Source organism: Dipodomys ordii, unplaced genomic scaffold, assembly GCF_000151885.1.
Source record: "Dipodomys ordii isolate 6190 unplaced genomic scaffold, Dord_2.0 Scaffold52, whole genome shotgun sequence".
NCBI lineage: Eukaryota > Metazoa > Chordata > Mammalia > Rodentia > Heteromyidae > Dipodomys > Dipodomys ordii.
The window spans coordinates 3,433,580-3,445,635 of record NW_012267268.1 but is presented as its reverse complement, the minus strand read 5'-3'; the positions used below and the strand labels follow the sequence as shown (position 1 = coordinate 3,445,635).

The window sequence follows — 12,056 nt, the reverse complement described above, 5'->3', positions numbered from 1 at the left end:
ACCACTGGAAGATACCCTGGGGAGATTTACAAATTGGAGCACTTTGCAAAATCTGGGTCTGTTGTTCAAATTTCAAAAATTCTATCTGGGGCTGGGAAGGTGGCTCAGTGGTAGAGCGCTTGCCTTGCATACCTGAAGCCCTGGGTTCGATTCCTCAGCACCACATAAGCAAAAAGAAAAAAGCTGGAAGTGGCGCCGTGGCTCAAGTGGTAGAGTGCTAGCCTTGAGCCGAAGAGCTGAGGGGAAAAAAAAATTCTGTCTGTACTCAAGAGGCCCAACTATTTCAGGACATGTGCTGAACCTCCATCCTTGTTGCCACTGTCAGCAAACTTCATTGATGTGCTTGACAGCTAACGCCTAGAGTACTTCACACACTGCCCGGAACACCTCATTGCATATTTGAATGCTATCTTATAAAATAGATCTCTGTACTTTCATTTCATCCACGAATCCAGCCCAGAGAAGTTAAATGGTAATGAAGGGAAATTAGCTAAACTTTATACAATTTGCATCTTATATTTAAATGAAGGTACTTGCTCCCATTTTTTTTTTTTTTTTGGGTCCTGGTCCTTGAATTCAGGGCCTAGGCACTATTCTTGAGCCTCTTTGTGCTTAAGGCTAACAATTCTATCACTTGAGTCACAGTGCCATGCCCAGCCTTTTCTGAGTAGCTTTTGGAGAATTGCACAGGGATTTTCCTGACCAGGCTGGCTTCTAACTGCAATCCTCAGACCTCAACCTCCTGAGTAGCTAGACTTACAGCTATGAGCCACCAGTCTGACTACCACTTGTAAAATGCTCCAAACTACCACTAGAAGCTGTTCTGAGCTCTGCAGAGGCTGGATGCCCTGGCCCTGGCCCATTCAGCCCACCATCTGTACCCTAGCAAAAAAAATCAGGTTGTTAAAGGACCAGTCTTTTCACCATCTGATTATACAGATATACTTTTCCCAAAATCTTTGGGTGTTGACTGGGGTCAGCAAAAGCACAAGACACAGAAGCAGTAGACAGCTGAGATTGAGAACCAGCCTGGCATAAGCAAGGATCCAAATCCTATAAACCAAGCAAATATGAACACAGCAGTCTTAGATGAAATACAAAATTACAGGGTATTTAATGACAGAGACAGGGTGAGGTGTTGGGCAGGGATTGAACATGGAACAGGCTAGTTCTAAGTGTAAGGCAGAGGATGACTTCACTTTCAGGTAAAACAAAAAACTATACATGTGCACAAACATCTGAAATATCAACGCTAGTAGTAATCTGGTCCAGTGATTATTCTTCCCATTGCTTGTTTTCTAAAATAAGGTTTGAAACCCAAGAAGTCTAGGTGGTCAAACCTAGCTCATTCCCTTTCCCACACCTTTCATCCCATGGTTTCCTTTTTGATATTCTATGTAATTATACTCAATGGGACTCTTCCTGATTTCATTTGCCAGACACTGCAAAAGCATTTTTGTTTCAGACTGGTTTTAAGAGGTAATTTTTTCTCACACACAAACACAGCATCTCTCTGGGGGCTGGGAAGGTGGCTCAGTGATAGAGTGCTTGCCTTGCATGCCTGAGGCCCTGGGTTCGATTCCTCAGCACCACATAAGCAAAAAGAAAAAAGCTGGAAGTGGCGCTGTGGCTCAAGTGGTAGGGCGCTAGCCTTGAGCTGAAGAGCTGAGTGATAGCACCCAGGTCCAGAGTTCAGGCCCCAGGACCGGACCGCCCCCCCCCAAAAAAAACCAAATACAGCATCTCACAATCAACCTAAATGAAAATAAACACCATATATATATATATATATGTATATATATATACACATATATACATATATATGTGTGTGTGTGTGTGTATTTAAAAAGATCTTTTAAGTTATCAAATGGAGAACAAGTATTATACTTCTACAACTTGATATTGAAGCACAACAATCTCAATTGTTTCTTCAATATTATCAGAGGGACTTTATTCATGTACTAATGGCACATACGTTGAATTTTCTTTTCTTTTTAAAGTAAAAACTAAAAAAGGCTCATTTCGTCTTTTTTGCAGTTCATTTAGATATTTTAGGAAATCAGAGGCAAATAGGCATTATACCTTTTTATTCCTTTGCTAAGAGTACTCTTTGGTCCTACTGTGTGTGAATGCCTATAGTCCTGTGTAATTTATCATGTTCATTTCAGTGTTTTTAAATTAGGAATATAATAGGGAGGCCATAATCTCAAGGGACATCTTAGGTATTTCCTTGAAGTCTCTACTCTTTTATACTAGAGTGCAGGTCTGTGTATTCAGACTGTCCAAGAAACAAACTCTCACCAGCTGTCCTGTCTTCTTTTTTTGGCTATACCCACAGGGTTGAACACAGGGTTTGTTTGCTATGCAGGTACTTTAGCATTCAAGCCACATCCTATACACCTTTACTTGGTTGGGTTAGTTTTCAGGTGTTTTGTCTGGGGCGAGCTTCAGCCTCTGATCTTCTTAGCCATAGTATGTACCATCACTCCTGGTGATCTGATATGGAGCCCTTCACTCTTTTGTCCAGGCTGGCTTCAAACAGTGATCTTTCTGATCTCTATCTGCATCCCCAAGTAGATGGGATTATGAGTCTTTTTTTTTTTTTTTTTGGAAATTAGCAGCATAGCTACCCATGCCAGAAATTCCTCACATAACAAGTTACAAAAATAGTTATATCAAAATGACATGATTTGTGTGTGTGCACGCATAGGGAGTATTTAAAATTAAAACATCATAGCATCAAAGTAAAGACCAAGAACATTCTAAACAGTATAAAAATCCTGTAGGAAAACAGAACCATTTCGGGGCCATTAGTGAGAGAACTGCCTCTTATCTGAAGACTTCCTGCTAATGTGCTTGAAGATTTTGGACTTCTCTACTTTCTTGGTTTTCTGGTAGCCAAATCCTCCGCCACCTCCTCTCTTCTTAAGCTTGCCTTCATTGCTGTTCACGTCTGCAGGTAAATGTTAAGGAAATCAGGCAACAGAGATGATAAGCAATAGTGAAACCCAGCATGCATTGCATTGCACTCTTGCCCACCTGTCCTAAATCCTGACAATGTAGAGGAACTAAAATGAGGTGTGATTTAAGTCCAGGTGCAATATTCACAGCAACCATTCATTCCACCCAACAAAATTCAAGGTGAGTATAAATAAGGAGCTTTAAGACCCATACAAACACATTTAGAAGTCCTCTCGGTACTGCCATATGTGACTTTTGCTTCATTTGACTGAGAAATGTTTAACTAAGCAAAGGACCTATTCTTCAGGCCACACGATTCAACATGCACTTATTTCGCAATCATGACTCAACATCTAAAGTGGGGATGAAGCAAGCCCTGGCGGCTCAGTAATTCTACCTACTCAGGAGGCTGAGGTCTGAGACACAGTTCAAAGCCAGTCAGGGCAGGAAAGTGTATGAGACTCTTATATCCACTAAACAACCAAAAAAAAAAAAAAAGCTGAAAAAATATAGCTGTCATTCAAGTGGTAGAGCACTATCATTGAGCAAAAGCTCAGGGACAGTGCCCAGGCCCTGAGTGCCCAAGCCCCAGGACTGGCTCAAAAAAAGAATGGGGATGGCAACCCAAAATCTGGCCCTCCAGTTCCCTCAAGATTTATCACTATAGCGTTAACAAATTTTTTCTCAAGATACATTTATCTATAATCTGACTTGTTGATTAAAACTCATTTGTGTAATTACTTTGAAAACAAAAAAACTTGTTTCTTCTGCTGAAAATAAGCACATATTATAAATTGCAACTGCTTCAACTGGAGGTATTCTTGCTTTTTGCCCTGAGCAAAGCTTATGTTTTCTTTTGTCAAACTTGCCTTTTCTTTGTATAAAACTCTCCACTGTCTGTAAGGGGCTTAAGCTTAACACTCTTTGAACAGCTTTAATGATTTCCTTTAAATACTCTGCACAGAGGGCCTCAGCAAACACCAAGTTCTGCAACTTTATCTCTGTTTCTGTCTGCAAGGTACAAAAATCCCTGCCTCTCACTGGGTCAGATTGCTTTGTCTTTTTGAAGCTTAAGCCTTATGTCACCTTCTTCCTGTAAGGTCCACCATGATTAACCTTTTTTTACCCTATTGTACTCCTATGTGCTAAACTGAACCATGATGAACATCTGAGCCCTGGCTGATGGCCAAAGCACACTCAAACCCACCGGTAAACTCAACCCCCATGAAGCCTTTGCTCCTTAGTTCCAGCATGACTTAATAACAAACAAAAGGATACTCAGATCAACAAAAGGTGGCACCTTGAAACCAAATGACAGAGCAACCTGAGGCAAATTTAAGTTATTAACGTTGAAGATCTGCTTCAGAGAATGGGAGTCATATGCTCGTATGTATGACTTGTATGCTTCCTGGGCGGACTTATGAAGAAAATAGTTCTTTTCAATGAGTTTTTCAAGCTGGAACAGAAAGAAACATTGGTTTTAGTGAAACAGATCTAAAATATCTGAATGAAGTAACCTACAAGACACATTTGTTTATACTTACTCAAGTCAGTTTATGAACTGACACAGCAATAAGATCAAAGAAAAGAAAAACAAAGCAACCTAGAAACCACACAGCAAGGAATCTTAAGTATTTCAGTCTAGTTCCCACCTTATGAAAGGGCAGATTCAGACCCTGTGAAGATGGTATTGGGACAGTTATCTCTTACTCAGAAATGTCACTGGAAAAAAGCAGTGTACCTGAGACTGAATGTCAGAAATTTTCGACCAAGAAAAGTCAAATTCATTTAGTGGAACCTAGAAAACAAAACAGAAAAACCAACACTCAGATTTGGAGATGGATGAAAGTGCTGTGTCCCATTAACAGTGAGAGCTGATGGTTCCAGGCAGCAATAGTTTCAATGTAGCTCAAGCCTGGGATGTGGCATTTCCTCAGGATGGGGGCCAGCATCTACTTTCTCTAGCTTTCCAATGTCAAAGGAAGTTCCAATTCTGCTGGGTGCACATGAATCACGTTAGGGACTTGCATTTCTTTCTTCCTGGAAGACTAGGTGAAAACTGAACAGAGACAATAAGTTGGGGAAGAACTTTAAGATGTCTATGATTATGTGGGGTGCTGAAGCAACCCGGAACATTTAGTGAGGATCACCAGCTCTTCTAAGACCACCCTTCCCTGTGACTGTGGCTTGTAACACACAGGGCTCTACTGAGCACAAGCTCCAATAAGTACTTGTTATCATTCATCACATTAAATAGCTGGAAATGTTCAAGACTTAAACTAGTTACTGGGGGAGGGGGGAAGTGGCTGGAGGGGAAATAGATGTCCATTCTTGATGAGCATATTACAATCAGCAACAAACTCCAGGAGTGCTTGTGCTGTGGGGCAGCGAAGGGTTGGAGCTCAGAGATGGTCTTCTAGGATAGAGCAGCAATTCTAGAAAACCAGGAAAGGAGCGTATATAGCAATTGTGCATAGGGTTCAGGGCAACTTTGGGAATGGCACCAAGTTGCAAGATAGAAGAAATACTCCTTGCACGAATGCTAGTGAGGTTGGCAAGGAACAAGTGTCATGGAAAAGAAGTTCTGCCATCAGTCCACAAAGCGTAGCAACCAAGAGGCCTGTTTTGATGGATTCTGTTATGGTAGGACGGAGAGGTCAAACCCAGAGAGGTTACTTAGGGCAGAAGGAATTGCAAAGTAGAAACTACTTTCCCCACAAGGCAGACTAGGGGAAAGGCAGGAGCAGTAGCCCCCAGAGACAGTGGCGGGAAAATTAGTGGAGTGATATTATGAAAAACAGCAACAGAAAAGTGAAGAAAGTAGTGATGGTATGAATGCAGATTCCATTGCTTACATAAGAAGGATAAGAAGAAAAGATACCAAAATGAGAAGCAGGTAAGGCTACAGGAGGCAGTCATGACTAGGAATAAGAGCCTGAAGGAGCAGAGAAGCTTACACTGGGGTTGTAGGGAATAGGAGACAAGAGACTCTGGGACACAGTAAGTATGAATGAGACACAGCTGGGGGCTGAGCTGTGTGGCAGCTATTTCTGCTCACATTCCCTGGCCAAAAACACATAAAACCTCACTGTTTTCACAGCCCTGCCCTGTCTTAAGACCCCTCCGCCAATTCCTATATAAGAACAATCTTGTCCCAATTTAACATTTTCTAAGCAAATGTATTTACCTTGGATTGCCTCAAGTAACGAAGGAAACCCAATTCTTCTGGGCGCAAAATAAGTAAGGCATGCCCTCTCCCATTCAGGCCTCTGGCTGTTCTACCTACACGATGAATGTATTCCTTTGGTGGAGAAAGAAAACCTGGGTTTAGGCATTGATTCCATGAACCTGTTGGCATCACGGCTGTATTTTGGATGACAGGAAGAGGTATATCAGCACTCCTATACTGAAATGGTGTGCCTCCCACAGAACTGGGCTATACCCACCTTCACCCTGTTCCCTACAAAGCAGGGCCAACACATTTTCTGCAAACTCTATTCATGAATGAGTAATCAGTTAAAGATAAAGCCATAAAAAGGTTGTATACCAGGTTCACATTAACATCATAAGCTAACAAATGAAGTGTATTTCATCTTCAAAAATGGCTGGCTTAAGCATATATGCTTTAGTCCTAACCAACTGTTCTTTATTATCCATGGTCCTGTGAAATACTTCTTAAGTTTGTTCTACTACAAATACTACAGAATTTTTATATAACTTAAGTAAATGTTAATTCTTTCAGACATTTGTTGCTCTGGATATAGCATTCCAAAGATTTAATACTCTCACTTTAAGACATCCTGTTACCTGTTCAATCTTCTCTGCATACCCTTAGCCCAGGAAAGCCCGAATCACATTTTAATCCAAGAAATGCTGAAGGGCTGCTCAGCAGGGGTAAACTTCCTGGATATGAAAGGAGTTTCTCAGAGAACCCAGACAGTAAATGCATTCCTTCTAAAGATGCTCCAGTTACACCATATGTTGGTTACCTTAGGATCATCTGGAGGGTCATACTGAACAATCCAATCGACTTCAGGAATGTCTAAACCTCTTGCTGCCACATCTGTACACAACAATATCCCTGAGTCTGCATTACAGAATTGGAAGAATGTGGTTGTACGCTTGTTTTGTTTCTGCCTTCCCTAGATTAAAAACAAAATTCATTAAAGCTGGAACATGGAGTTGTTTCTGTAAACTCTAAATAAACATATCCAAAATGTGGAATTGGTACCTTACTTGATTTTAAGCACACAACCCATCTTATGTTCTACAGATTGCAATGATGTTGACTTCCAATGGGATCAAACTATTCAAAACTAGTCTTAAGGAAGAGCAATACTTTCGATCCTACATTAATAAGCCCCTAGCAACCACTTACATGAATGGCCAAAACTGGCAAATCAATGTAGTTCAGCAGCTCATAGTGGTATTTCACAGATTTACAAGATGAAAAGAAAACCATCACTTTCTTCTTTCGATTCTTCTTAAGGAATGTAAAGAGCAGAAGGAATCTCTTTTCAGAGGGACAAACAACATAGCCCTAGAAATGAGCCAAATTAACAAATACAAATTAATCAAGTGAGCCTAATAATCCACACAATGTGAAGTAACATAGACACAAGACATTCACAATCTAAACTGGTCAGGTGCCAGGGGCTCACACCTGTAATCCTAGCTACCCACGAAGCTGAGGTCTGAGGATTGTGGATTAAAGCCAGCCTAGGCAGGAAAGTCCGTGAGACTCTTATCTCCAATAAACCACAAGAAAACTAGAAGTAGTGCTGTGGTTCAAGTGGTAGAGCACTAGTCTTGAGCTGAAAAGCTCTGGGACAGTGACCAGGCCCATAGTTCAAGCCCCATGACTGATCAAAATAAGCAAATACTAAACCAACATGAAATTACAAGGAACCGATTCATCAAAAACCTCAACATCTTATCTAACTGTAATCCCTCTGTACATCACTTTGACCAAAAACAAAAAACAAAAAACAAAAAGGACTCTGCATGTAACATTCCCATTTTCATCAATCCACTTTGGATCTGACACCACCTTTCCCAGCTATGACTTACCTTACACCTTATGGAGATCATTAGAAACATCTTTTTTTCTTTTTAAACTCTATTTAAAATTGGCAGTATAACATGCTTCCAATGTAACAAGCAGTATTAAGAGTAAAGAGTTGATCTGATTATTAGTTTTTGGTACTAAGAGTTAAGGACCCAATACTCAAATTTGCTGTCTTTGATTAAAAGTTCATTAATTTGTTTGCTCTATGGATAATTTATTTTACTTTCTTTTTTTTGGGGGGGGTCTGGTTGTGGGGCCTGAACTCTGGGCCTGGGCGCTGTCCCTCAGCTCTTCAGCTCAAGGCTAGCGCTCTACCACTTGAGCCATAGCGCCACTTCTGGCTTTTTTCTTTGTGCTTATGTGGTGCTGGGGAATTGAACCCAGGGCCTCAGGCATGCAAGGCAAGTGCACTACCACTGAGCCACCTTCCCAGCCCCTCTATGGATAATTTCTAAACAATTATAATGAAACATCATCAAGATCTTTACAGTTCTAAGCTTTTTGTTTATAAAAGTACCTGCTCAAGACCATCCACTGTAGCATTGGCTTTATCATCATCAACACCAACATACAATGGTTCCTTTTTCAGTGAAATCCTTGCCAAATCTTCAACTTTTCGAGTTTGTGTAGCAGAAAAGAGCATGGTTTGTCTGCGTACTGAAACACACAACCAGAGATAGCCCAAATTTCCATAACTACTTCACAATTACAAACACTTCACATAGATATAGCAGGAATAGTAGAGGAGCTGTCACTATTAAAATGGGTAAAAAGGACACACTGTTAAGCTTCATAGGTCTGTTAAGTTTGATGAAAGACAAATTCCTTCAAAGGCAAATTTCCAAATCTTACCCAAGAAAACTCAAATAGTTGGTAGCTAAAACTTTACCAGCCAGCCACGCACTGCTGGTTCACACCTGTGATAACAGCTACTCAGGAAGCTGAGATCCGAGGATCAAGGCTTAAAGCCAGCCTGGGAAGCAAAGTTCCTGAGACTCTTATCTGTAATTAACCACCAAAAAGCTGGAAGTGGAGCTATGGCATGTGGTAGGAGCACCAGACTTGAGCAAAAAGCTCAGGCCCAGGTCCTGAGTTCAAGCCTCAGAGTCAGCACTCCCTCTCTCCCTATCCCCAAACAAAACACAACAACAAACTTCACCAGCTCCACACCCCTTTTCTGGATAGTTATTAATCAGAAAAAGGTATCTATGCCTTTATAACTTGTAGACAAATAATCATATTCCAAATTCATATATAACTCCTAAACTGTACCACAGAAAATCCCAACAACAGCCATCCACAGCTAAAAGGATGAACTGGTATAGTCTAAAAAAATAGGATGGTACTGAGGAAAAGGGGCAGAAAAATTTGAGGGTGAAGAACATGTTCAGGATCTTATTACAGTAATAGTTTTTAAGGGACATCAGATGATCAAAACTTGAAGAGTTTAATATATACAGCTTATTAGATTAATTATATACATTGGTAGAATACCAATACATAAATTACAATGAACACAATCATGGTATTTTTATGAACAATTTATAATGATATAAGACTGTAACCATAAGATGTACCAGTCAAATATAACACAGAAGACAAGACTAGGGTTTCTCCAAAGATGTTCATAAGGAAACAGTAGGTAAGATGGCAAAGGAGGGAATCTGATGTTATCAAAAATGCCAAAACTATAAATTCAGTAAAAATCTGATGAATATATTCCAAATTACCTCTAAGCACGACTGGTTTAACTACTTCATTTGCCACAATAAAATTCTGGCAGTAAATATGTGAGTTTTCCTATAGGAACAACCACAATCAACTTCTCCCTACTTTTTAAGCTACATGCAGATGCATCTACTTACCTGGCAAAAGTTTAATTATCTGCTTCAATTCTTCTTCAAATCCAACATCTAAGATACGATCAGCCTCATCAATAACTAGACACTGTAGATTTTTATACATAAATCCTGGAGTATTCTAACAAAACAATGGAAAAGAAGTGTCAGCTGTCATTATATTTCATATAAAACAACAAGAGTGACAATACATATAAATGTTCTACCTGCATATGGTCTAGAAGACGGCCTGGTGTGGCCACAATGATGTTGATCCCATTACAGAGTTTCTGTGCTTCAGCGGATCTGTTACTACCACCCATGATCAACCCATATGTATGAACGTGGTGCGTCATTAGCTCCTTAAGAACTCCAAAAGTCTGCATGGCCAGTTCTCGAGTGGGTGAGAGAATGAGGACTCCTGTTCCTAAAAATCCAAAAATGACAGAAGTACAAGTCTCATGGTTGTCAGCAGGAGGCCCTATAAGCTACAACAAACTTCTAGTGAAACAGTGGTAGAAATAGATCAAAAGCTTACCATTCCTGGGCATGAACTTTAACTTAACAATGAGCTCAATAGCAGGAATGAGAAATGCTAGGGTTTTGCCACTTCCTGTTTTTGCAGCTGCTAAAAGATCCCTAAATATTCAAAAGGGAAAAGAGAAAGACATTATAGCTACCCATTCACAAATATTTACTGAACACCAACAAAGCACTATTTAGACATTTTAGACACTGAGGTAAAGCAGGAAGAAAAAATCTAGCCCATTCCTTCCCTATCACTGATACCAGTAACATCCTATATACCTAACACAGAAATAAAAATTGAACAACAGAAATTAATTCTTTAAACATCAGCAAATAACTTACAAGTTCTTATTGTGACTGATCATAATATAATGTTAAATCAACAAAACCATTTTGATATTTTCTTTACAATTTCCTACCTCTAAGAATAGAAACTAATTTCTAAACATCAGTGTTAATAATCATACCTGCCCTCTAGGAGTGGTTTAATACTTTTGTGTTGAATCTCAGTCATGCGTACAAAGCCCATTTCTTTTATTGCCTTCAGGGTATTTTCGTTGACAAGATAAGTTAGAGAATCGAATGAAGTATCCTCAAAGGCACCTATGCAGAAGACAGTTTATCATTAGCAAACTTAACTTTCTTAAAAATTAATCCAGTTGGGGCTGGGAAGGTGGCTCAGTGGTAGAGTGCTTGCCTCGCATGCATGAGGCTCTGGGTTCGATTCCTCATCACCACATAAACTGAAAAAGCTGCAAGTGGTGCTGTGGCTAGCCTTGAGCTGAAAAGCTGAGGGGCAGTGCCTAGGTTCAAAGTTCAAGCCCCAAGACGGACCAAAAAAAAAAAAAAAGAAGATAAAAGCCCTCCCCTCAGCCAGGTATTGGTGGCTTATCCCTGTAACCCTAGCTACTTAGGATGCTGAGATCTGAGGACTGTGGTTCAAAGCCAGCTTAGGCAAGAGTCCATTAGACGCTTATCTCCAATTAACCACCAGAAAACTAGAAGTGGAGCTGTGGCTCAGAGTGGTAAAGTGCTAGCCTTAAGCCGAAAGAGCTTAGGGACAGCACCCATACCCTGAGTTCAAACCTCATGACCCACAAGAACCAAACAGCCCCTCCCCTGCCCCCACAATAATTTCTACTGATATTGATTAGGAAAAAACCCTGTGCCTCTTGCACTTTCTTCACTGATGGTGGTTACATGATTTAAAGTCCATATGACATAAAACGTGAAAGGATAAAAGATAAAAATGGAGCCTAGGGTCAAGTAAAAAGCAGTCAATTTTACTCCAATAAGACCACAGAGAAGAATCAGATAGCTATAGAACCCATATGAACTCACAGGGCAAGTAGTGTAGTAGTTCTTCAGCAGGGTGGGATATCAAATTCCCTGGGTAGCTTCCTATCTACAGCAAGGTTGTAAAACAAGGCCTCTCTGCCTTGGAAATACTGATGGTTCCAGAAAGATAGTTCAAGTCACAAATTTTCAACTTTATGCTGGTGTAAAAGCACACTCAAAACAACCAGTTTTTCACTTTAGGATAGCATTTGATAAATTACATAAAATGTTCAATACTTTACTAGAAAGTAGGTTTTGTATTAGAGGGTTTTGTTCAACAGTAGCTGAAGGAAGAATTCTAAGCATCTTTTTTTTGGGGGGGG

General features: G+C 40.2%; 1 protein-coding gene across 1 annotated transcript in view; it reads right to left on the bottom strand.

Moving 5' to 3' along the window:
- Positions 1–1,829: 1,829 nt before the first annotated feature.
- Positions 1,830–12,056, bottom strand: part of Ddx18 (DEAD (Asp-Glu-Ala-Asp) box polypeptide 18) — a 15,638-nt gene continuing 5,411 nt past the window's right edge. Inside the window, exons 3-13 of the mRNA XM_013020664.1 lie at positions 10,863–10,998; positions 10,406–10,506; positions 10,095–10,294; positions 9,895–10,009; positions 8,547–8,686; positions 7,340–7,501; positions 6,951–7,103; positions 6,149–6,262; positions 4,703–4,759; positions 4,240–4,417; positions 1,830–2,953 (exon numbers count right to left, since the gene is read on the bottom strand). Of these exons, the coding sequence (XP_012876118.1) occupies positions 2,811–2,953; positions 4,240–4,417; positions 4,703–4,759; positions 6,149–6,262; positions 6,951–7,103; positions 7,340–7,501; positions 8,547–8,686; positions 9,895–10,009; positions 10,095–10,294; positions 10,406–10,506; positions 10,863–10,998 (1,499 nt within the window). The 3' untranslated portion in view covers positions 1,830–2,810. The remainder of the gene's footprint in view (positions 2,954–4,239; positions 4,418–4,702; positions 4,760–6,148; positions 6,263–6,950; positions 7,104–7,339; positions 7,502–8,546; positions 8,687–9,894; positions 10,010–10,094; positions 10,295–10,405; positions 10,507–10,862; positions 10,999–12,056) is intronic.